Source organism: Xenopus laevis, chromosome 9_10S, assembly GCF_017654675.1.
Source record: "Xenopus laevis strain J_2021 chromosome 9_10S, Xenopus_laevis_v10.1, whole genome shotgun sequence".
NCBI classification, from domain to species: domain Eukaryota; kingdom Metazoa; phylum Chordata; class Amphibia; order Anura; family Pipidae; genus Xenopus; species Xenopus laevis.
This window is the reverse complement of record NC_054388.1, coordinates 110,972,416-110,997,931: the sequence shown is the minus strand read 5'-3', so window position 1 is coordinate 110,997,931 and position 25,516 is coordinate 110,972,416. Positions and strand designations below refer to the sequence as shown.

Here is a 25,516-nt window from a genome sequence, read left to right as displayed (position 1 = left end):
AGGAGAACTAAATCCCCCCAAAAAAAAGCCCCATCCACTACCCCTCCATAATCCCCCTCCCTGCATAATGCATTTGTGCAAAATGTGTCCCCAAATGTCAGTCTAGTCCAGGGCACCATCTTCCACATCTTCATTCTTCTTTGGAAAGGGGCCGCCGTCACTGAGCTATCATTATATGGAGCATGTGCAGTCGGAGCCAGTCGGGTATTCTTCGTGCCAACTACATATACACCAGAAAGCTGTAAATTGCAGAAGGAAAGAGGATCCGGAGAAAACCGGAAATATGGAAGTTGACGCCGTGGAGCTCTACTGCGCTACTCTGCATGAAGAAGTGAGATTGCCATTTGGGGACACTTTTTGCCCTAATGCAGTATGCAGGGAAGAAGCATGGAGGGAGGACAATGAGGGGGTAGTGGATGGTTCACTTCACATTGGGGTTTTAGTTCTCCTTTAAAATCGTATTCAGATTAAGCTCTTCTTTCCGCTCAACCTGCAACCTTACTCTGCCAGCTTCTGCCTCTGGCCCTTCCCTGAAATGTGTGACTTACAGTATGACAGAGATTCAGTTATTTAGAATATATTTTTAGTGGCTTTTTCTATTCCCAGAAAAGCTGATGCTGTGACTGTTTGATGACCTCAAGCATTTGCTGGTCCTTAAAGGAGAAGGAAACTAACAAAGCAGTTTATTACCAATAGATTAGCCACAATAGTGCAAGCTATAACACTATATTTATTCTGCAGAATGTTTTACCATACCTGAGTAAACAGCTCAAGAAGCTCTCTCTGTTTGTTTAGGATAGCAGCTGCCATATTAGCTTGATGTGACATCACTTCCTGACTGAGTCTCTCCCTGCTCACTCATAGCTCTGGGCTCAGATTACAGCAGGGAGGGGAGAAGGGAGGGGAGAGAGAAGCAAACTGAGCATGCTCAAGCCCTAGCCCTGGAGGTTTAAGCTGAAAACAGGAAGTCTGATACAGAAGCCCATGAGTACACAATAGAAGGAAAGAAATGTGCTGTTTATTTTGACAGAGGACTCAGAGCAGCATTACTTTGAGGGTTTACTGGTGTATTTATATAGACCCTTCTGATAAAGCTTACTTAGGAGCACATTTACATATGGTCGAGTATCGAGGGTTAATTAGCCCTCGATATTCGACCATCTAAGTAAAATCCTTTGACTTCGAATATCGAAGTCAAAGGATTTACCACTATTCCTACGATCGAATGGTCGAATAGTCAAATGATTTTTAGTTTGAATCATTCGATTCGAAGTCGAAGGTCATAGTCGATGGTCGAAGTAGCCATATTTGACCATATTTGAAGTTTTTTTCCTTTATTCCTTCACTCGAACTAAGTAAATGGGCCCCTTAGTTTTACCCTTTCTTTCTCCTTTAAAACAAACAAGGGAAAGTTGTGCTCACCACTATTTTTTAAAATCATTAGGCGGGGGTGCAATGAGGGTGTGACCACAAAATACATATAGACAAATACAAGATTCCTCTGCACTCAACCCATTATCAATATATTTAAGACAGAGACATTTTGTGCATACTGCTACTAAAAAATGACTTACCCTTTAAACAAAACAGGGATTGTTTGTCCATATATTGCAATATTTAAGCTGGCCAACTACGTCAAAGTCATCCCATATCTGGCCAGTCCTACGCTTAGTTTTCATCTGATTCATTAAGAATTCTATTGCTTCATTATACATTTTACAAAGGGACTAAGTTTTACCTGCAACTTACTTGCTGCTTTCAAAGTAAAACTCCCAAACTTGGCTGCCCTTTTATTAGACACCAGTGGGATCACCTGACTATAGCTGGGAAGGGTGGGAGCTACAACATGGAGTTGGCCAGCTTAAATATATTGCAATATATGGACAAACAATCCCTGTGTTGTTTAAAGGGTAAGGCATTTTTAGTAGCAGTAGCACAAAATGTCGCTGTCTTTAATATATTGATAATGGGTTGAGTGCAGAGGACTCTTGTGTTTGACTATATGTATTTTGTGGTCACAGCCTCATTGCACCCCCGCCTAATGGTTTTAAAAAATAGTGGTGAGCACAACTTTCCCTTGTTTGTTATAGTTTATACAGGAGCAGTGACCAGCTCCATGTTGTAGCTCCCACCCCTCCCAGCTATAGTCAGGTGATCCCACTGGTGTCTAATAAAAGGGCAGCCAAGTATCGAGGTTTACTTTGAAAGCAGCAAGTAAGTTGCAGGTAAAACCTAGTCCCTTTGTAAAATGTATAAAGAAGCAATAGAATTCTTAATGAATCAGATAAAATTGAGTGTAGGACTGGCCAGATATGGGATGAGTGTGACGTAGTTGGCCAGCTTAAATATATTGCAATATATGGACAAACAATCCCTGTTTTGTTTAAAGGGTAAGGCATTTTTCAGTAGCAGTAGCACAAAATGTCGCTGTCTTAAATATATTGATAATGGGTTGAGTGCAGAGGACTCTTGTGTTTCTCCTTTAAAAACCAAGTGGGCAGAGATTTGGGAAGGAATGCTTATTGACCCTAGTACATAGTCAGGATGAGATTTGGGTTGGGCCTGAGATATTCTACAAGCCATGACTGATACAACAATGTTTTCTTTTATATGTAACCTTGCTTTAGTTCCATTCCCTGCAGAGACAAATGTAGATAACAGAGCAGGGGATCCCTGTACAGCTGATAATCACCCAACACAAGAACACAGAAGACATGGAATAAATGCTGGGACAGAGCATCAGAGACAACCTAATGAACGGCAGTGCCAGTCTCACCAGCAAGGTACTCTATATTTACACAAACATTGATGACTTTGTTTTTCCCAAGAGAATAACTTTTCCATAATCCTGTGATTACCCACTGAGTTTGTTATCCCTTTGCCTCTCTGTGGCAGTGACAGAAAACAAAGCTCTTTGCAGTTTTTCATTGATAAACATGCACTTTAAATGAAATAAAGACCCAGTTGACTATACTTTTCTAGCAAAATGGCTAAATTTGTTTTGTCTGCCCCAATATCACACACCCCATCAAATACAGGGCTGCTTAAAGGGGTTGTTCACCTTCAAACAACTATTTGTTTTCAGATAGATCACCAGAAATAACGACTTTTTCCAATGACTTTCTATTTTCTATGTGTGACCGTTTTTCTAATTTTGAAGTGTAAAGTGTAATTTTTCACCTTCTGAAGCAGCTCTGGGAGGGAGGGTCGCCGACCCTGTAAACTGTTCTAAATTGATACATTTAGTTGAGACATTTCTTATCTTTGTCCCTGCTGAGCAGAATCTCTGGGTTTCATTACAGGCAGCTGTTAGAATTGATACAATAGTTACTGATACTCCAGAGATGCTGCCGAGATATGGATCAACTAAATTTTGCAAAATTGTAATAGTTCAGAATCTGCACCTGAATTACTGAGCTCAAACACAAGAGCCAGGGACATTCAACAGTAAACTTAGATTTTGGAAAAACAGTAAAAAATAAATAATGGAAAGTAATAGGAAAAAGTCTTTATTTCTGGGGAACAATCTAAAAACAACTGAATTGAAGGTGAACAAACCCTTTAAAATATGTAATAATATTGTAATAAATAATATGTGTTCTGTGATATACTAATCAGTGATATAAATAAATTAGAATTAGCTTCAAAAGTTACACTTAAAGGAGAAGAAAAGGTACCGAAGCAGTTTATTGCCAATAGATTAGCCACAATAGTGCAAGCTAGAACACTTTTTATTTTTTAGAATGCTTTACCATATCTGAGTAAACAGCACTAGAAGATCTCTCTGTTTGTTTAGGATAGCAGCTGCCATATTAGCTTGGTGTGACATCATTTCCTGCCTGAGTCTCTCCCTGCTCACTCATAGCTCTGGTCTCAGATTACAGCAGGGACGGGAGGAAGGAGGGGGAGAGAGGAGCAAACTGAGCATGCTCAAGCCCTAGTCCTGGAGGTTTAAGCTGAAAACAGGAAGTCTGATACAGAAGCCCATGAGTACACAATAGAAGGAAAGAAATGTGCTGTTTCTTTTGACAGAGGACTCAGAGCAGAATTACTTTGAGGGTTTACTGGTGTATTTATATAGACCTTTCTTATAAAGCTTACTTAATTTTAGCCTTTCCTTCTCCTTTAAAAACCAAGTGGGCAGAGATTTAGAAAGGAATGCTTATTGACCCTAGTACATAGTCAGGATGAGATTTGGGTTGGGCCTGAGATATTCTACAAGCCTGATAAAGCTTACTTGATTTTAGCCTTTCCTTCTCCTTTAAAAGTGATGTCACACCAAGCTAATATGGCAGCTGCTATCCTAAACAAACAGAGACTTTACAGCATGGACAAACCAACATCACATATGTTCCAGTAAATACACAGTGTCATATATTTCATTTTGTTTTGTTTTTTCACTTAGACTGTAAGCTCTTCGGGGAACGGACCTCTTTCCTACTGTGTCTCATGGCCCTTAATCTCTGTGTATTTATATTTAATGCGTGGTTTCCTTTCTATGTTCCAGCAGCTGTGCTTGACTTTCCTTCTAGATGCTTTTTCCTCATATATTTCACACTAAAATATTAACAAAAAATTGTGGGTGTTTTTAAAGGTTTTCTTTTCTATTTAATAGGTGTTTCCCAGGGGGAAACTTCCAGGACTGGAAGAACATGTTTGGTAAGAAGTGTAAATTCACAGCATCTCACTGAAAGTAACCCCCTCTTTTATCAAATTTGATCTTAGAATTATAGGGCTCATTCAAAGGGGTTCTTCTACTTTTAGTAGGATGTAGAGAGGGATATTCTGAGACAATTTGCCATTGGTTTTCATTTTTTATTATTTGTGATTTTTTAATTATTTCAGGGCAAGCAAATCTCAAGGAAGTTGTCAGGAGAAAGAAAGAAGCTGATGTTCTTCTGCTTAGGAAAGATGTGAGAAAGGTTTCTAATTTTATTCCTAAGCAGAAGAACATCAGAGCAGCCTCTTTCTTTCTCCTGACAACTTCCTTGACTACTTGGTGGTCAGACTGGTGGGAAACTGACCAGCAGGTGGCGCTGTTGTAACACAATTCATTCATATTAACAGCACATGTATCCCTTAATATCTTGGAATACAAACAAAATAAATAATGAATGTAAATGACAAAAGTGCTTAGAATAGCCCCCTCATCAATTTTACATTCACTTATTTTAAAGGTTAATTTATCCTTTAAATGAACAGTAACATCAAAAACATTAAAGTGTTTAAAAAGGAATGACATTATAATGTACTGTTGCTCTGCACTGGTAAAATGGTGTGTTTTCTTCAGAAACTTTACTATAGTTTATATAAACAAGCTGCTGTGTAGCCATGGGGCAGCTATTCAAGCACAGGATACACAGTAGATAACAGATAAGTACTACTATAGTTTATATAAACAAGCTGTTGTGTAGCCATGGGGGCAGCCATTCAAGCACAGGATACACAGTAGATAACAGATAAGTACTACTATAGTTTATATAAACAAGCTGCTGTGTAGCCATGGGGGCAGCTATTCAAGCACAGGATACACAGTAGATAACAGATAAGTACTACTATAGTTTATATAAACAAGCTGCTGTGTAGCCATGGGGGCAGCCATTCAAGCACAGGATACACAGTAGATAACAGATAAGCACTACTATAGTTTATATAAACAAGCTGCTGTGTAGCCATGGGGGCAGCCATTCAAGCACAGGATACACAGTAGATAACAGATAAGTACTACTATAGTTTATATAAACAAGCTGCTGTGTAGCCATGGGGGCAGCTATTCAAGCACAGGATACACAGTAGATAACAGATAAGTACTACTATAGTTTATATAAACAAGCTGCTGTGTAGCCATGGGAGCAGCTATTCAAGCACAGGATACACAGTAGATGACACACAGATTCTGAAGAATCCCATTGTTTACTACAGAGCTTATCTGTTATCTGCTGTGAATCCTGTGCATTTTCTCCTTTTTCAGCTTTGAAAGACTGCCTCCATATATATATATATATATATATATATATATATATATATATATATATATAATCCAAAAAAATATAAAACCGCACTCCAAGGTCTTGAAATAGTGAAAACTTGTCTTGCCCGAGTCAGTGTGCCGAAACGTTGAAATAAACTTTCCACTGTTTTCATTATTTCAAGACCTTGGAGTGCGGTTTTATATTTTTTGGATTATTATACTATGCTATAACCAGCACCCAGGCAGTTGCTTGTATTGCGAGTGCACCACTATAGTCCCAGGTTCCATCACTTCAGAAAGGAACAAGGAATGGGAAGGGTTGCATTACACTGTGAGCCTAAGGGGGTGGTGAACTGAAACCAAAGAGCACAGACAGACAGTTATGATTTCCTTTCAATCTCTGTAATCAGGTAGTATAAGCCAGTAAGCCTAACTCTGCTTAATTAACAACTGTTTATGAAATCCACATAAACTTATATTATAATATATAGCTCCAGATTTAAATTAGGGTAAGCACTTGCTAGATTCATACTGGTCTGTGAACATGTCTTGATGACAGATACCCAAAAACAGAATAGGATGTGGCAGCCAATCACAGCTCTACGTATACAAGGTGAACCTCAGTTCCTTGTCACAACTACCCTTTGATGCTGGGAATGTTTTTGGGGAGATTGTTTGGGGGGCATGGAGTGAAGGGTTTGTGCCTTTGTTTTGCCCTTTAATGTAAAGCAATACATTTTCTTTGGGCCCCTCACTTTGAACACTTTGACCTAGAATTAATTGAATGCTCTAAAAATTATGATATAATTGGTATCGCTGAGACCTGGCGGGATGAAACATGTGACTGGATTGTGAATTTAAATGGTTACACCCTTTTTAGGAGGGAAAGAGGGATTAAATAGCGGGTGGAGGAGTGTGTTTGTATGTAAAGCCTGAATTAAAGCCATGCGCTAAAGAAATAACAATAGCTGGCACTGGTGAGGGTGTAGAATCACTCTGGGTAGAGATTTTGACTGGGCAAAAGGTAACAAAAAGAATTATGATTAATGTATGCTATAAACCACCTCGTATAAGTGACGAGTATGAAGCCCAGCTACTCTTGCAGATACAAGCGGCTTCACAGCTGGGTCAAGTTGTTGCTATGGGTGACTTCAATTATCCAGACATTGACTGGGGTAATGGGGTTACTAAGACAGAAAAAGCTAGTAGGTTTGTAAATATGCTGAATGACAACTTTTTATTCCAGCTCGTTCAAGAACCTACTAGGAATAACTCTCTTTTGGACCTTGTAATAACTAACAATACTGAACTCATCTCTAACATTTGTGTGGGTGAGGGGCATTTAGGGAATAGTGATCATAACATGGTCTCCTTTGAGATTCTGTTGCAGAAGCAATTCTATAAGGGAGGAACTAAAACACTAAATTTCAGACGTGCAAACTTTGACAGTATAAGGGCATCTCTGCAATATATTAAGTGGGAAATGCTTTTCACAGGATTAAACACAGAACAAAAATGGGAAGTCTTAATAAATATACATGTCAGTATATTCCCCTTGTAAGCAAGGAACGTCGTTGCAAAGCAAAACCTTTTTGGTTCAATAGAAGCGTTGGTGTTGAGGTGGGTAAAAAAAGACGTGCTTTTAAGGCTTTCAAGTTAGCTGGGACAACCGAAACATTTATAAGGTACAAGGAGGCCAATAAATCATGCAAAGAAGCTATAAGGCAAGCTAAAATTGATATAGAAAAGCATATTGCAACAAGCAGTAAAATCCAAAATTATTTTTTAAATATGTTAATAGTAAAAAAATGAAGCAGGAAGGGATGGGACCATTAGTTTCAGAGGGGGGTCAGCTGGTTGATGAAAACAAAATAAAAGCACAGATTCTGAACTCATATTTTTCATCTGTCTACACAAATGAGGAACCAGTAAGTGAAGGTTTCCTTCTTAACAGTCCCAATTCTAGTAATACAACTAATGATGCATGGTTCACACATGAAGAAATTCAAAAGAGACTAGAACATGTTAAGATTAACAAAGGTCCAGGGCCAGATGGTATTCATCCCAGGGTACTTAGCGAGCTTAGCTCTGTGATTGCCAAACCTCTTTACTTAATTTTTCAGGATTCATTGAGTTCTGGCATAGTGCCGAGAGACTGGTGAATTGCTAATGTGGTGCCTCTATTCAAAAAAGGATCCCGTTCTCAGCCCCAAAACTATAGGCCAGTTAGTCTGACGTCTGTGGTAGGAAAGCTTTTTGAAGGGTTAATAAAGGATAAGATACTGGACTTCATAGCAAATCATAATACTATGAGTTTGTGCCAGCATGGTTTTATGCGTAATAGATCTTGCCAGACTAACTTAATTTCTTTTTATGAGAATGTAAGTAGAGACCTCGATTCTGGGATAGCAGTGGATGTTATTTACTTAGATTTTGCTAAAGCATTTGATACAGTGCCACACAGAAGGTTACTGGTTAAATGAAGGAATGTTGGCCTGGAACATAGTGTTTGTACCTGGATAGAGAACTGGCTAAAAGATAGACTACAAAGAGTGGTGGTAAATGGAACATTTTCTAATTGGACCAGTGTTGTTAGTGGAGTACCGCAGGGCTCTGTACTAGGTCCCTTGCTTTTCAACTTGTTTATTAATGACCTGGAGGTGGCCATTGAAAGCACTGTTTCTATTTTTGCAGATGAGACTAAATTGTGCAGAACTATAGGTTCCATGCAGGATGCTGCCACTTTGCACAGTGATTTGTCTAAGTTGGAAAACTGGGCAGCAAACTGGAAAATGAGGTTCAATGTTGATAAATGCAGGTTATGCACTTTGGCAAAAATAATATAAATGCAAGTTATACACTAAATGGCAGTGTGTTGGGAGTTTCCTTAAATGAGAAGGATCTAGGGGTCTTTGTAGATAACACGTTGTCTAATTCTGGGCAGTGTAATTCTGTGGCTACTAAAGCAAATAAAGTTCTGTCTTGTATAAAAAAGGGCATTAACTCAAGGGATGAAAACATAATTCTGCCTCTGTATAGGTCCCTTGTGAGGCCTCATCTGGAGTATGGGGCAGTTTTGGACTCCAGTCCTTAAGAGGGATATAAATGAGCTGGAGAGAGTGCAGAGACTAAGTGCAACTAAACTGGTTAGAGGGAGGGAAGGCTTAAATTATGAGGCTAGACTTTCAAGGTTGGGGTTGTTTTCTCTGGAAAAAAGGCTCTTGCGAGGGGACATGATTAGACTTTACAAGTACATTAGAGGAAATTATAGACAAATAGCAGGGGACCTTTTTACCCATAAAGTGGATCACGTACCAGAGGCCTCCCCTTTAGACTAGAAGAAAATAACTTTCATTTGAAGCAACGTAGGGGGTTCTTCACAGTCAGGACAGTGAGGTTGGGGAATGCACTGCCGGGTGATGTTGTGATGCTGATTCAGTTAATGACTATAAGAGGGACTTGGATGATTTCTTGGACAGACATAATACAAAGGCTATTGTGATACTAAACTCTATAGTTAGTATAGATATGGGTATATATCATTTATGTGACAGTAGGGAGGGGTGTGTGTATGGGGCTGGGTTTTCATTTGGAGGGGTTGAACTTGATGGACTTTGTCTTTTTTCAACCCAATTTAACTATGTAACTAACTATGTAACTATGCCCATTTATTCTGTTTTCCATGTTTGGAGTCTATAGGAGACAGGCTTTCTATAAATGGGAGCTTTCCAGATAATGGATTTTCAGATAACAGATCCCATACCTGTAATAAGAGGCAAGATGGATTGAGAAGCACCAAGTGCAGCAATAAGGAAGTGCAAGGAGCAGCTTTTGAAGCCGAAGGGTTTTTTTTTTGCGAAACAAATGTGCGTTATGTTGCATGACCACAACTGAACTTGAGAATCATTAATTTGTCCCATTTATTGTATTGGGTCCCTCACTATGTTGTTGCTCGTTCATTCTGTTCTCCATGTTTAGTTCATCAGGAAACACCATAAAATTGGGATTTTCTCCAGATCAGCAGAGAGTGATTACGATTGGTTACAAACGTCCCTCAGAACAGAGTTGAGGGATTTGGTGGTGGTTGTTAGACCCCATTACATCTCTAATAATGGACGGCGGCAGTTCTGGGAAGAGGTGTCTCAGTGCACATTTGGGATCCTGTATCACACTATGAGGAGAGGGAGGCTGAATATCACCAATGTGACGGACGCTTTGTATGATGAGGAGTTGAAATATATGGCTGAAAAACTAGGTATGTGGCATATTTCCAAATTTTGCATATATATATATATATATATATATATATATATATATATATATATATATATATATATATATATATATATATATATGTATATATTTTTTTTGATAGTGAACAGAACAGAGTTGGGCCAGTTATGATTGAGGATCTAAGTGCACTTTAGGGCATATCAGTTATACTGTATAGAGGTAAATTACCCCCCATTGTAATCACAAGCATATCAAGGAGCAGTTTACCCCACAATAAATCCACCTTAAAAAAGTATGGATAACACACAACATAATAGTTCACTGGACCCCCCAGCATATAAGATTCCAATGGCCCTCAGCATTTTAGGGCACAGTTTTTTCTCAGCAAATGATCACACATCAACATATACTGATACACTTGACCCCTGCTTAAACAAACACAGTGACCCCAAAAAATGAAGGTACAATGGCCCTGAATATTTTATGGCATAGTGAACCCCAGAACTATGACAGTATCACATTGTAGAAGGGTAGGAGTACAGCCATATGTTCACTCCTTTTCCTGAGCAGACAGAAGTTAAGTAGAAATCTTTCCCCTCTCTTTCCATCACAGTGTAGCCGGGCTTTGACTAGGAGTGGGGCACATAAATTATAAAACATATTTAATAGAGTTGGTGGCCATTGCTGAACCCACTAAAGTTCCCAGTTTATATTCCTTTCTCCATTACTGGGTATAGTAGATTAGAATTTTTCAGTAGGGAAATAGCGGATGCCTCTTGTCCAGGTGACCCTGCTCCCAGTAACGTATGTACAAATATACAAATATGTGCATTTTTACACCCATGAAAACACCCAAAAGAAAATATTAGCATCATCAGTAAGTGGTGCCAATATTGTGTTGCTGTGTATATTGAGTGAAAGTGCATATGAGACATGTCTGGTGAGGCTTCCAGAATGCTGTCTCTGGACCCATATCACATTCTGCTCCACCCTTGAGTTAGGTAATGCACCTCATCTAATTTGACAGAAAAGGTGCTGTCCTATCCATGCCCGCCCACACCCTACTTCTGGCTTCATTTTATAGAGCCTCGCTGCCCCGCCCCAATGATTACATCACAAAAAGGGTGGGACAGACAGGCAAGCACCTATAAAATCGGAAGTTTGAAGCCGGCAGTGTAAGGTTTGGGTTGAGCTCTTCTGCCTGCTGTCCCTGCCCATGATCCTCAAATGGGGGAGTGAGGTCGGCCCAAACCCATCCGACCCACTGGTAAACCCAGGTCCCGCGGGTATCTGGCCGGCCCGCACAGCACTACTGTCCAGCACAATTACAGGTGTCCACTATCTGCCTGCTTAGTTCAAGGAAATTGCTATTTGAGTAATAACTTTATACTATAGATCAGTGATCCCCAACCAGTGGCTCACAAGCAACATGTTACTCACCAACCCCTTTACTGTTGCTCCAAGTGGCCTCAAAGCAGGCTTGGAGGCAAGTTTTGGTTGCATAAAAAACAAGGTGTACTGCAAAACAGATTCTCCTGTAGGCTGCCAGTCCATATATGGGCTACCAATCACAACCCATATTCAGCACCCCAGGAACTTTATTCATGCTTCTGTTGCTCCCCAACTCTTTTTACATTAGAATGTGGCTCACAGGTAAATAAGAGTGGGGACCCCCACTGTAGTGTAACATTTAGATGGATATTATTACACCTATTTTTGTTATAGCATTTCACTCCCTTCTCATAGTAAAATGCTACCAAGCTTCCATTACATATGTTTACTAAATGATTACTTCGTCAGGAAGAAAACTAATTACTGAAACATTGTTGAAATGGTGCCAAAGTTATATACAGTGGTTGGAAATTAGAGAAAAAAGATATGATAAATGTACCAGGAGGGAGAGGCTGTGACTAACTGTATGTCCACCCATTAGTTGGGTTCAAGAGTAGTCAGGCCTTCGTCTAACAATTTGCCCCAAGAACAAACGTTATCTCTCCCCGGGCGAAAAGTGGGCAAATTTGTATTGTGTCCTAAAATGTGGAAATGTTTTCAATGAATCTGAAGTTAAATCATACACGTATGTATTCTCTCCTTCCTGTAGAATCTGAAGGTCCTCAGTCCAAATACGTCCTTCAGGGATTTCCATAGATGTCTTTGATTGACATGATTATTGTATAATAATCTGGCCTCCCAAATATATGAAATATTGTGTAATTGGCACACAGCATGGAACACTTGGACAACACTGCCTTAATTCATTCAAGGGATAGTGACATTCCAATTTTATCATGCCTGTGCCAACATAAACCCTATTGTTGCTCATCTTTTCTATCTCTTCCGAACTCACTGCTTACTAACTTGTGTCATCACTGTCTGACATGGTTTGGATGGAAGCAAATTCCAGAGTTATGTTGCACCGAGGTTGGGCTGGGGCACTGTTAACATCTGCCCTCCAGCCTTCAGAACTCCTTCTCCTAGATAAAATCTGAACAACAAAATCTGATCAGAATCTCCTGTGGAGTTTAGCCCTAAGATGTCATCATATTTTTTCTGTTTATACTGATTTTCCAGTTTCAGCCGTTCATAATTGGGATACATAAATTGGTTTTCTGTGAAATTCACATTACACATTCTAACTCATAGAATGTGAATATGTCATTGTGTTCCCAGGAAAGGAGAATGTGATTGTGGTGGCTGATGACCTGGAGGACAATAGTCCTGAGAAGCAGCAGAGAATCCTGGAGCACCAGCCCAATATTGGAGAATATGCCTGTGACCTGGTTCTCCTCACTCCAGCAGATAAGAAAGAGAAAGTCCAACTGATGGAGAAGCTGAAGACGATTGGATCTGCTTTACACGTCACAAGTCTTTATGTGCATCTTACTGAGGAAGAGGATGATGATGATCAAATCAAAAACATTACAGAGGAAATTACACGTCTTGTTAACAATCTTCCTAAACCTGTTGAAAAAACAATGAAAGAAATCATGCAGAGACTGGATTGTGATACTCCTGATTTTCTGAAAAAATACTTTAAACAGGCCAAAGGCAGAACTGTCAATATAGTTCAATTTTTTAAGAATTTCGATTTAAAAGAAAAAGGTGAGTATCATAAAATAGTATTGATATTGAAGGCAATACAATTCTGTTATCCAGAATGAATGGAATCTAGGGTGTCTGGTTAGGGGAACTTGCCTTAAGGATTCTTAAAGGAACAGTTCAGTGTAAAAACAAAAACTGGGTAAATAGATAGACTGTGCAAAATAAAACATGTATCTAATATAGTTAGTTAGCCAAAAATGTAATGTATAAAGGCTGGAGTGACGGGTTGTGTAACATAATAGCCAGAACACTACTTCCTGCTTTTCAGCTCTCTAACTCTGAGTTAGTCAGTGACTATAAGGGGGGCCACATGGGACATACTGTAACTGTTCAGTGAGTTTTGCAATTGATCCTCAGCATTCAGCTCAGATTCAAAAGCAACAGTTATGACCCATGTGCCTCCCTCAAGTCAGTGATTGGTTACTTCCTGGAAACCAATCAGTGGAAAGCAAGAGAGCTTCAAAGCAGGAAATAGTGTTCTGGCTATTATGTTACACATCCAGTCACTCCAGCCTTTATACATTACATTTTTGCCTAACTAACTATATGAGGAACATTTTTTATTTTGCACAGCCTGTCTATTTACCCAGTTTTTATTTTTACACTGAACTGTTCCTTTAAAGTCTAACAAATGTAGCTCCCATTATAGCTATAGAAGAAAACAATGCTCTTTGCAGTTTGTCATGTTGCATACAGTGAATGACTGTGGTTTTTATTTGTTTCCGGCTTAAAGCAATAAAATTGCAGGATTACTGTCACTGAGAAACAGAAATAATCTCTCTTCATGTATACTCCTGCTCTGAAATCAGTTTCATAAATGACCAGTTTCTTTTTTTTGAATATTTAACTTTAAAATTGAAGTGTTTTAACAGAAGCTTTTCTGCTCAGCCTAGTCTCATAACAATGGGCTCCTCCTGACATATTCAGCTGCCTGAACTAATAGCACCTCCATGTTGCTAAGATGCTACCACTGCTTTGCTTTGGACTCATACCGCTGCTAGTGGAGAAACCACCTCATGTTTTAGCGAGAGGAGAAATGGCCAAAACTGCCCACGCTGTCTCCTGTTCACTTTAAAGGATAAGTAAACCTTTAAAATAAGTGAATGTAAAATTGATGAGGGTGCTATTCTAAACACTTTTGTCATTTACATTCATTATTTTATTTTTAATCCAAGATATTAAGGGATACATGTACTGTTAATATGAATGAATTTTGTTACAACAGCGCCACCTGCTGGTCAGTTTCCCACCAGTCTGACCACCAAGTAGTCAAGGAAGTTGTCAGGAGAAAGAAAGAGGCTGATGTTCTTCTGCTTAGGAAAATAATTAGAAACCTTTCTCAAATCAGAAGAACATCAGAGCAGCCTCTTTCTTTCTCCTGACAACTTCCTTGACTACTTGCTGGTCAGACTGGTGGGAAACTGACCAGCAGGTGGCGCTGTTGTAACAAAATTCATTCATATTAACAGTACATATATCCCTTAATATCTTGGATTAAAAACAAAATAAATAATGAATGTAAATGACAAAAGTGCTTAGAATAGCCCCCTCATCAATTTTACATTCACTTATTTTAAAGGTTTACTGATCCTTTAAAGTCTACGACAACTGGGGGTTTTGACGGGCACTGTTGTCTAAGGAAAACCAGCAGTGGCTAAAGTGGCCCTGTTTGCTCGTCAATAAAAATATCAAACGAAAAGCCCAGTGACTGACACACATGGAGTGGTGGCATTTCCAAGATGGTGACCCCCTGTGACAAGTTTGAAGTCCTGGATCATTGCTGCTATTGACAAGCTCAAACTTTAGCCTCGTGCAATAAGTTCACTATATAAAATATGGCATTTTTAGCCATAATTAATTTTAATGTTTAGTTTTCCTTTAAATACATTTATATAAAGTCAGAGGCAGAAGGTACTGATTCCTCAGATACATTAAATACAGTGAGAGGCAGTGGGAACTTTAGTCCAAATACATTATACAGTAAGAGGCAATGGTTCCTGACACCCCCTGGCCCTACCCCTCATCCCTTCCAAAAAGCAGGTTAAGCAGGAATTGTGTTACCTAAACCTCTAACTCTATTGAATTTTAATCCATGAGCCTGCAATATATGCCTGATGATTCTCTTAAATATACCAACGTTGGCTTCATGTGGTTCCTCTTGTCACACTACTGTATGTCTGAGAGTTTCTCGTTTGTATATTCCCGTATCTTCAGCTTTTGTTGTGCTTCCTCCTCTGTCGGTTTTCTTTTAGATTTCACAAAACTAATTTTTTTGTATCCTTATGCGTAAAAAAGTGTCTGTAAATAAATTATTGCTTTTTCTATTGGTAGGCACTTCTGAAAGCAAGGATTCCTGGGAACTAAGAAGGTTAAATAGTTTGGTAAGATATACAATGTGACCATGTTTGATTTCACAGAAAATCCCTGAAAAAACACCCATTAAATTACATGATTTTATGCTGTGTTTTTTATTTCTAAATTACACTGTTTACATTGCAAAGAATTCACTCTACCATGTAAAATGTCATTCCTGAACCAGCAAGTGTATTTAGTTGTAATATTGGTGTGTAGGTGCATCTCAGGTCATTTTGCCTGGTCATGTGATTTCAGAAAGAGCCAGCACTTTAGTATGGAACTGCCTTCTGGCAGGCTGTTGTTTCTCCTACTCAATGTAACTGAATGTGTCACAGTGGGACATGGATTTTACTATTGAGTGATGTTCTTATATCTACCAGGCAACTGTTATCTGGTTACCTTCCCATTGTTCTGCTGATTGGCTGCTGGGGATGATATCACTCCAACTTGCAGTACAGCAGTAAAGAGTGACTGAAGTTTATCAGAGCACAAGTCACATGACTATAAATGCAAGTTATACACTAAATGGCAGTGTGTTGGGAGTTTCCTTAAATGAGAAGGATCTTGGGGTTTTTGTAGATAACAAGTTGTCTAATTCTGGGCAGTGTCATTCTGTGGCTACTAAAGCAAATAAAGTTCTTGTATAAAAAAGGGCATTAACTCAAGGGATGAAAACATAATTATGTCTCTTTATAGGTCCCTGGTGAGGCCTCATCTGGAGTATGGGGGCAGTTTTGGACTCCAGTCCTTAAGAGGGATATAAATGAGCTGGAGAGAGTGCAGAGACTAAGTGCAACTAAACTGGTTAGAGGGAGGGAAGAGTTAAATTATGAGGGGAGACTGACAAGGTTGGGGTTGTTTTCTCTGGAAAAAAGGCGCTTGTGAGGGGACATGATTACACTTTACAAGTACATTAGAGGACATTATAGACAAATAGCAGGGGACCTTTTTACCCATAAAGAGAATCACGTACCAGAGGCCTCCCCTTCAGACTAGAGGAAAAGAAGTTTCATTTAAAGGAACAGAGTAGGGGGTTCATCACAGTCAGGACAGTGAGGTTGGGGAATGCACTGCCGGGTGATGTTGTGATGCTGATTCAGTTAATGACTATAAGAGGGACTTGGGTGATTTTTTGGACAGACATAATATCAAAGGCTATTGTGATACTAAGCTCTATAGTTAGTATAGATATGGGTATATAGAATTTAATTAAAAGTAGGGAGGGGTGTGTGTATGGGGCTGGGTTTTCATTTGGAGGGGTTGGACTTGATGGACTTTCTTTTCAACCCAATTTAACTATGTAACTATGTAGGGGTACCTGGGAAACTGACAATATGTCTAGCCCCATGTCAGATTTCAAAATTAAATATAAATAAAATACATTTGCTCTTTTGAAAAATAGAGTCAGATGCTCTTGGATCTGCAACCCCTCCCTAACACTGTCCCTTAGCAAAGTGATAGATTTTGGGACTTGAAGTCCCTCTGTGGGGGGTGCACAGAGGATCAAGAAAGCAGAGGGCCTTTAAGATCCAGAATCCATCACTTCACAATGGAACAAGGCTATTGCCCTGTGAGCCTAAGGGGGTAGGGATGGTGAAATGTTTCAGGTGTCAAGTATGAGTCTTGTGTAGTCTATGATCATATCACTTCCTTTTACTCTTCAAAATCAAACTATGAGTAAAAAATGCATTTCTATAAATTTATATTTAATTTGGCACTTCGGTGTACTGTTTCTGCTCCATTTATTTAATCCCAAATAAATTTGCTCATGTCAAAAAGGGGAGTCTTTTTTCCCCTTCAAAATAACCAGGGTCTTAACTTGCAGCTTAACACCTTAAGTCTAGTTTCCCCTTTATATTGTACAGTATGATGTGAATAAATAAAAAGTTATCATCAAACTCTGTAGTGACTTCAATTAACATAACAACATAATGTTGTACATTTATATTTAAACAGACGGACTCATTAATGCAACTAGTGCCAGTACAACGTGCAAAGAAGAAGCACAAGGTTGGGATATTCTCCAGATCAGCAGAAGATGATTATCGGTGGCTGCACAGGTTCATTCTATCAGAGTTCAGTGATTATGTTCAGGAGGTGAGACCCTGTTACATCTCTAACTATGGGCTCATGCAGTTCTTGGAGGAATTATCTCAGTGCTCGGTCGCTATCCTGTATCACACCAAGAACAGAGGGAGGATTAACATCACTGATGTGGAGGGGTCTCTGTATGATGAGGAGCTGCAATATTTAGCTGAGGAACTGGGTAAGTGAGTTTGTCTCCCTATAGACGACCATAGTAAATGCCTAACAAATCCCAAACTTGAGTTTTGTAGCTCAAATTCATTTGATCAATTAATTACAATACATAGTAACAAAGTAAGTTAGGTTGAAAAATGACACATGTCCATCAAGTTCAACCTTTAAGTCGATATATAACCGGACTAACTGCCAGTTGATCCAGAGGAAGGCAAAAACCCATCTGAAGCCTCTCCAATTTGCCTCAGAGGGGGAAAAAATTCCTTCCTGACTCCGAAATGGCAATGGGACCAGTCCCTGGATCAACTTGTACTATGAGCTCTCTCCCATATCCCTGTATTCCCTCACTTGCTAAACACCTTTCAACCCTTCCTTATACCTATCTAATGTATCAGCCTGTACCACTGATTCACTTCCCAGCTCTCCCTGTAACACCCCTTTCCCTCCTCTAATCTCATTGGCTCCCTCCTGTCTGCTGGGAGGAGCTACTGGTGAATAAAGCATCCGACCCTTCCTTGTACCTATCTAATGTATCAGCCTGTACCACTGATTCACTTCCCAGCTCTCCCTGTAACACCCCTTTCCCTCCTCTAATCTCATTGGCTCCCTCCTGTCTGCTGGGAGGAGCTACTGGTGAATAAAGCATCCAACCCTTCCTTATACCTATCTAATGTATCAGCCTGTACCACTGATTCAGGGAGACAATTCCACATCTTCACAGCTCTCACTGTAACAAACCCCTTCCCAATATTTAGCTGGAACCTCTTTTCTTCTAATCAGAATGGGTGACCTTGTGTCAGCTGGAAAGACCTACTGGTAAATAAAGCATTAGAGAGATTATTATACGATCCCCTTATATATTTATACATAGTTATCATATCTCCCCTTAAGCGGCTCTTCTCCAGGACGAACATATGGAAATATAATAAAAAATACAAAACTTGCTACTGGTCTGATCACCTATAGCAACCAATCACCCAGAAGTCTTTTAAACCTGTTAAAAAACAATGATTGTATTGGTTGCTATGAGTTACTCCATCTGGGCAAACTTAGTAGGGGGTCAGACGTGCAAGAGAATGCCCTATAATTGCTCATCCACAATGCACTTCTGTCCAGGGTCTGTCTGTGCTCTGCCCTAGTGCCAGATAAGGTATAAGGGGCAAATTCACTAAAGCGCGAATGGGTTAACGATTGCGCAAATTCGCCAGCTTCACGTCATTTCATTGCTTAGCCGATTTACTAAATTCGCTAGCGAAATGGATCTACTCTAGCGCTACTTCGCACCCTTACGCCAGGCGAAGTTGTGCTATGGCGAAGGGACGTAATGCCGCTAATTCATTAACTTGCGCATTTTACTTAAAGTTACCTCTTGCACCAGACTTGCCTTCACCACCTCAGACCAGGCGAAGTGCAATAGAGTAGATAGGACTTGCTTCAAAAAAAGTTGAAATTTTTTCTAAGTCCCAAAAAAACGCTGGCGTATTTTCCTTTTTTAAGGGTGATAGGCTGAAAAAGAACGTAAATTTTTTTGTGGGTACCCTCCTTCCCCCCCTACATTTCCTAACATATGGCACCTAAACTATAGTTATATAATACTATTAGTGGGCACATGTATATATTTTATTTTATGAAGCTTTCCCAGGCTTGTGTAGTGTAATGTATTTGCTGCTACATATAAACGTCCATTGTACTTTAATGCAAATTAGGCATCGCGAGCATAACTTCGCTTTGCTTGACGAATTAACGCTAGCGCAACTTCACTACCTTTCGCCTCCCTCAGCGCAACTTCGGAATTTAGTGAATTAGCAGCGCCCTGGCAAAACTTTGCCTGACGAAGTGCGGCGATGCCTGCGCTAGCGTAACTCCGCAGGTTAGTGAATTTGCCCCTAAGTATCCAAGTGTCCCCCCCCTCCGGTGCATCATGTAAAGTACGTTTTCTAATAATGTAGACATCAGCATTGTAATACTATTTTCAATTACAGTATATACTCGAGTATAAGCCTCGGCTTATACTCGGGTCAGCTGGCAGAGATTGCAGTCACTTTGAATCATTCCTATACCAACAGTTCACTTGGGGAGAGACGCAATATCCCACAATGCCCTCTGTTGGTTATATGAAAGAATAACAGTGACTGCAAAATCACACAGTGCCATCTGTTGGTTATATGAAAGAATAACAGTGCGCCCTCTGTTGGTTATATGAAAGATTAACAGTGACTGCAATATCACACAGCGCCCTCTGTTGGTTATATGAAAGAATAACAGTGCGCCCTCTGTTGGTTATACGAAAGATTAACAGTGACTGCAATATCACACAGCGCCCTCTGTTGGTTATATGAAAGAATAACAGTGCGCCCTCTGTTGGTTATATGAAAGAGTAACAGTGACTGCAATATCACACAGCGCCCTCTGTTGGTTATATTAAAGAATAACAGTGACTGCAATATCACACAGCGCCCTCTGTTGGTTATATGAAGGATTAACAGTGACTGCAATATCACACAGTGCCCTCTGTTGGTTATATGAAAGAATAACAGTGATGGCAATATCACACAGCGCCCTCTGTTGGTTATACGAAAGATTAACAGTGATGGCAATATCACACAGCACCCTCTGCACATGGTAGTGGGACAGTGGGAGAATGCACACAGTAATCCGTTTGGCAATTCTCTGTCACCATCAACTTTGTAAAGAAGTCCGGTTGATCGCTGGAGGAGTCGCTTTGGCAAAATCTGTGCTGCTGGGAGAAAGGGCTGTAGTTGTGTCTAGGCTTATAATAGAGTCAATAAGTTTTCCCAGTTTTTGCAGGTAAAATTAGGTACCTCGGCTTATACTCGGGTCGGCTTATACTCGAGTATATACGGTAGTCTTCAAATTAATACATACAAAATTAAGATGAAGTTGAACCTTAATATTCTTAAAGTCAAATAACTTCTATGGTCTTATGTGTATTACAGATTTGTTTTGAATTAATGTGTATTAAAAGAAAATAGAAGCGAATATGTTTAAAATATGTCCAAGCCCCAAGAGGCCATGAGATTGAGTATGATGTTGAAGGAGTGTAGGACATCACAGTGGATATTTTTTACCATGATAAGAGGGCACTAGTGATGGGCGAATTTGCGCCGCTTCGCTTCGCCGAAAAATTTGTGAATTTCGCGCGAAATTCGCGAAACGGCGAAAAATTCGCCAAACGGCGCCGGCGTCTCGTTTTTGACGCCGGCGCCCGTTTTTCCGACGCCGGCGCCCGTTTTTCCGACGCCGGCGCCCGTTTTTGACGCGAATTTTTTCGGCGAATTTTCGCGGGCGTTTCGCGAATTTATTCGCCTGCCGCGAATCGCGCAAATTCGCCGCGAATTCGCGCCTGGCGAATAAATTCGCCCATCACTAGAGGGCACATTTTGAGCCTCAAAGCCTTTGATACAGCTCCTTCATATTCTAAACAGTGATAGCAATTATATCTACATTTAATAAAACTGTGTGAATTACCAAAAAAAGACTACATTATACACAGCAGCCCTTAAATTTGTCAAAGAAAGATCAAACTGGGGAATTTGGGAGAGTTTTCAGAATTACAATATTTTTTTTTCTTTTTCACAACACTGTCTGTGCTAATAAATTGATGAATTAATCAAATCAGATAGAGTTCCCTGTTTGTCAGGAGATGTTTGACTTCTTTAAAAAGTTGAACCAAGGCATTTTCAGCAGGTGTCGGTGATCAGTTCAGCGCAGTTCATCAGCAGAGCTGAATCCTTTATTCCTGATCCAAATCACTTGTTACTCATTACTCGTTCAGTTATTCTCCATACTGGAATGATTCATTCATTTAATGAGCCATATACATGAGAACACAAGTAACATTTGTAAAATAGGTTTTGCTAATTAAGTGCTGCCAATGCATCACCCAGCCTTAAAGGGCATCACATTGCTGCAGGTGATGGTACAGTAAGTTGTCCTGAGATTTATGGATGTGATGGGAATTGACATGTTGCCCTTTGTGTGTTGCATTTGCTCATATTACAGGGAGGGACAGAGTCATGGTGGTGGTGGATGACCTGGAGGACAGCAGCTCTGACGAGAAAGAAAGGATTCTGAGGAGCCAAGGAAGCATTGGGAAATGGGCCAGTGACCTCATTCTCATCAGCACAGCTGAGAAGAACTTTCATGCCTCCGGAAAATCAAATTATAAACAGCTATTGTTGGAAAAGTTTAATAGATTTACAAAGGTTTAAATTGTTCAAGGAAATTACACTCCCCACAGCAGATCCAGAAGTCTTTCAGACTCAGGAAGCCTACAGACGCTACATGGGCTTGGCCAGTTCTCTGCAGAAGAATGGAATGCTTGCGCCTACCTATGGCATGGATCAATCTATGATCTTCCTCTTGCACTTAATGTCTACTCAGGAGTGTTCTTAATTGTTTGGTATCATCTTGTTCTGGTATCTCAGAACCATCTCAGAACTGTCTCATGACTATCTCAGATCCTTGAGAGGAGCCCTAGTTGTTTATGTGTTTCCATTACTGAAAAGGGTTCTCCTGATTCTGTTTACGGCAGTATAACAGCATAATATAAAGAATATCTAGTTAAAAATAAATCATCTTTATTGAAAACTATTCTGTTTGATTTATAATTATTCAGACATTTGGTTTGGGAGACATTTTTCCCAACATCCTTGCCAGGTTTTAGGTTTCAAACTTTTTTATATTTTTGGAGTGATTAAGTTTTTCACTCAAATCCAATATTTGTTAATGATTTATTTTGGGGATTTAATTTTGTGACTAAAGTTTTAGCATGGCATTGGTTACAGTATGTATCTCAGTTACTATTGTTCATTTTACAGTAAGGATGAATTATATCTTAACTTGGATAAAGTACAAGGTTTTTCATTGAGCGGAACGCAAATCATTTTTAAAAATGTGGATTATTTGGATAAAATAGAGTCTACGGGAGCTGGCCTTTCTGTAATTTGAAGCTTTCTGGATAATGGTTTTCTGTATAATGGATCCCATACCATTAGCCAAATGCATTGAAATCAATGGGTGCCAATTTTTTTATCACCCATTAGAACCTATGGGTTTCTTTTTGCTGGTGAAACCTGCCGAAAAATGTTGCTCATCACTACCAGGCGCTAAACCCAAGTCAGTGCATTGATGTGTAATTAAACATTCTAGAACCAAAGTCAATATCACACTGATCATAGGACCACCCAGAAGCTTTGATAAAGCCATTACAGGTATAGGACCTGTTATCCAGAAGGCTTGGGATCTGTTTTTTTTCCAAATAATGGGTATTTTCGTAGTTTGGATCTTCATACCCTAAAGGATAATTAAACCTTTAAAATAGGTGAATGTAAAACTGATAACATTCATTATTTATTTATTTTTTATTCCAAGATATTAAGTGATACATGTGCTGTTAATATGAATGAATTTTGTTCCAACAGCGCCACCTGCTGGTCAGTTTCCCACCAGTCTGACCACCAAGTAGGAAGTTGTCAGGAGAAAGAAAGAGGCTGCTCTGATGTTCTTCTGCTTAGGAATAAAATTAGAAACCTTTCTCAGATCTTTCCTAAGCAGAAGAACTTTCTTTCTTTCTACTGACAACTTCCTTGACTACTTGGTGGTCAGACTGGTGGGAAACTGACCAGCAGGTGGTGTTGTTGGAACAAAATTCATTGATCTAAACATCGATTGCCACCTTTACAGATGTTCTATGTGTCTCCTTCAGTGGAATTGCTTAAAGGGGCAGTTCACCTCACTGCTCAACGATGTTAAAATGAATAAGTACTAAATATACTTTTTGCCTACTGTTTAAATCATGAAAATGCTATAGGTTTTGTTATTTCTTGCACTAAAGAGAGCAAACGGAAACTGCTTTCTATTGTTTGAACTGCAAAGTACGCTTTATACAAAACCATGGTAAGTGCAGTAGGCAAAGCATAATTTCAGATATACAGTAACTCTCCATGCTTTTTACCCACAATGCCGCATTTTCCTCAGCTTTATTTTGGCTGTCAGGGGAAATGCAGTCGACACATCATAACACAAGCAATTTTACATTGTATATTTTAATGAATCAGACACAATTGCTTCTTCAAGGTGGCAGTGGTGCCCTGCATGAATAGGCATATTTGGGTGCAACTCAGAACAGAAGGAGAGATGGAGGCAACAGCACTGAATACACTCACAACTTTAATTGCAGTAGTAAATTACCTGCATCCGGTCGGGTACCTGTGAGTATCCATGAAATACATGTAAAGAGGTTGGGTTCTAGTTAGAACATTTCTGACACCATGACTATGCAGGTAGTCTATGGGTAACCTGCCTTGGTACCCAGCAAATGTGCGGGACTGGCCATTCGACCCTCCCTAATGTTGTAGGCAATTTCTTTGGTACATTTCTTCCCCGTCTATGGTGACGTCACTTCTGGTTCCCGGTTCCAGGGTCGCAAGATAAGTTTAACTTATAGGTAGTGGCTCTGGGTAGGGGGATGTGTTGGGTGGCGGGAGTGAGTCAGGTTAGGGTCAACGGGTCTGAGTCAGAGCACGGGTCCTTCCAATTGGACCCATGCAGGACTCTACCCTAAAATGTCTGAAACCAGATGAGAGGGGAGTTATATTTAGTCTATTTCAAATGAGGAGAAGTCAAACTGTGACTGCATTGTATTTACACATCTCATTAAAGTCTCAAGTATCCTTGAAACCACAGTATCACAACATAACAGCTGCTTGTGTAATGTTTAGTGAAAGGATGGGCCGTAATAATAATAATTAGAATAATGGACAATAAATTAATGTATACTTTAGTTGAATTAGTGCCTGAGGGTTATGTACATCAAGGTTGGCACTGTCTTTAGAAATCAAGGGGAAAAAATAAAGTTAGGAGTTTTCTTTTTGTTTCTGATCACCAAAATGTTTAACTTTCTGGGTTATTCATCTTCAGGTGGAATGGAAATGTGGGCTTTGTTCTGCAATGTTTAATAGCGATACTGTCAATGCCCTTCAGTCATATTTACATTTTGGCATGATGTTGCCCACTTTGCTTAGTCCATGACTTGAGCATGCTCAGATCAGCCACCAGTTATCTTCATGTAGATGAAAATTATAACGGCAAACAGGGAAGAGTTTTCTTTCAGAGTGAAGCAGGGCAGATACACTGGTAAGTTTAAAGCACATGTCACTTTATCTACATCTCCACGGGGTATCCCTTTCGGAATATTACAGGGAGAAGAAAATTCCACAAGGGTTTCGCATAAACAATATGCCTACAATTGGACGCAGCAACCGGACTTCTTCTTTTAGAGAACGATTGGGCCGTAGCACCCGCGGGCAACCAAGACATTGGCGGGCAGGCCGGAAACACAGAGGCCACAAGGGGACGAGACCGCAGAAGGGGGGGGGGAAGGACATCCCCAAACAAATGGTCATTAACCTTTCCAGGCACAACCTAACGGCAGGTGAGACAAGTGAATTATCAAAGGGTTTAACCTATGTCCCAATGACCCTAAAACACGAGTTTTGGAATATTATTGATAAATATAAATTTTGACGAAATTTAAGGTTACGGGAACATTCCAAAGACAAGGGGGGAGATTTA

The 25,516-nt window shown here is 39.7% G+C and overlaps 1 protein-coding gene across 1 annotated transcript in view; it reads left to right on the top strand.

Annotated features, from left to right (window-relative positions):
- The window catches only part of LOC121398805, a 32,581-nt gene extending 10,047 nt beyond the window's left edge, over positions 1 to 22,534 (top strand). Inside the window, exons 7-13 of the mRNA XM_041578119.1 lie at positions 2,628 to 2,783; positions 4,616 to 4,659; positions 9,950 to 10,226; positions 12,875 to 13,306; positions 15,638 to 15,687; positions 17,618 to 17,927; positions 21,944 to 22,534. Of these exons, the coding sequence (XP_041434053.1) occupies positions 2,628 to 2,783; positions 4,616 to 4,659; positions 9,950 to 10,226; positions 12,875 to 13,306; positions 15,638 to 15,687; positions 17,618 to 17,927; positions 21,944 to 22,152 (1,478 nt within the window). The 3' untranslated portion in view covers positions 22,153 to 22,534. The remainder of the gene's footprint in view (positions 1 to 2,627; positions 2,784 to 4,615; positions 4,660 to 9,949; positions 10,227 to 12,874; positions 13,307 to 15,637; positions 15,688 to 17,617; positions 17,928 to 21,943) is intronic.
- The last annotated feature ends 2,982 nt before the right edge of the window (positions 22,535 to 25,516 follow it).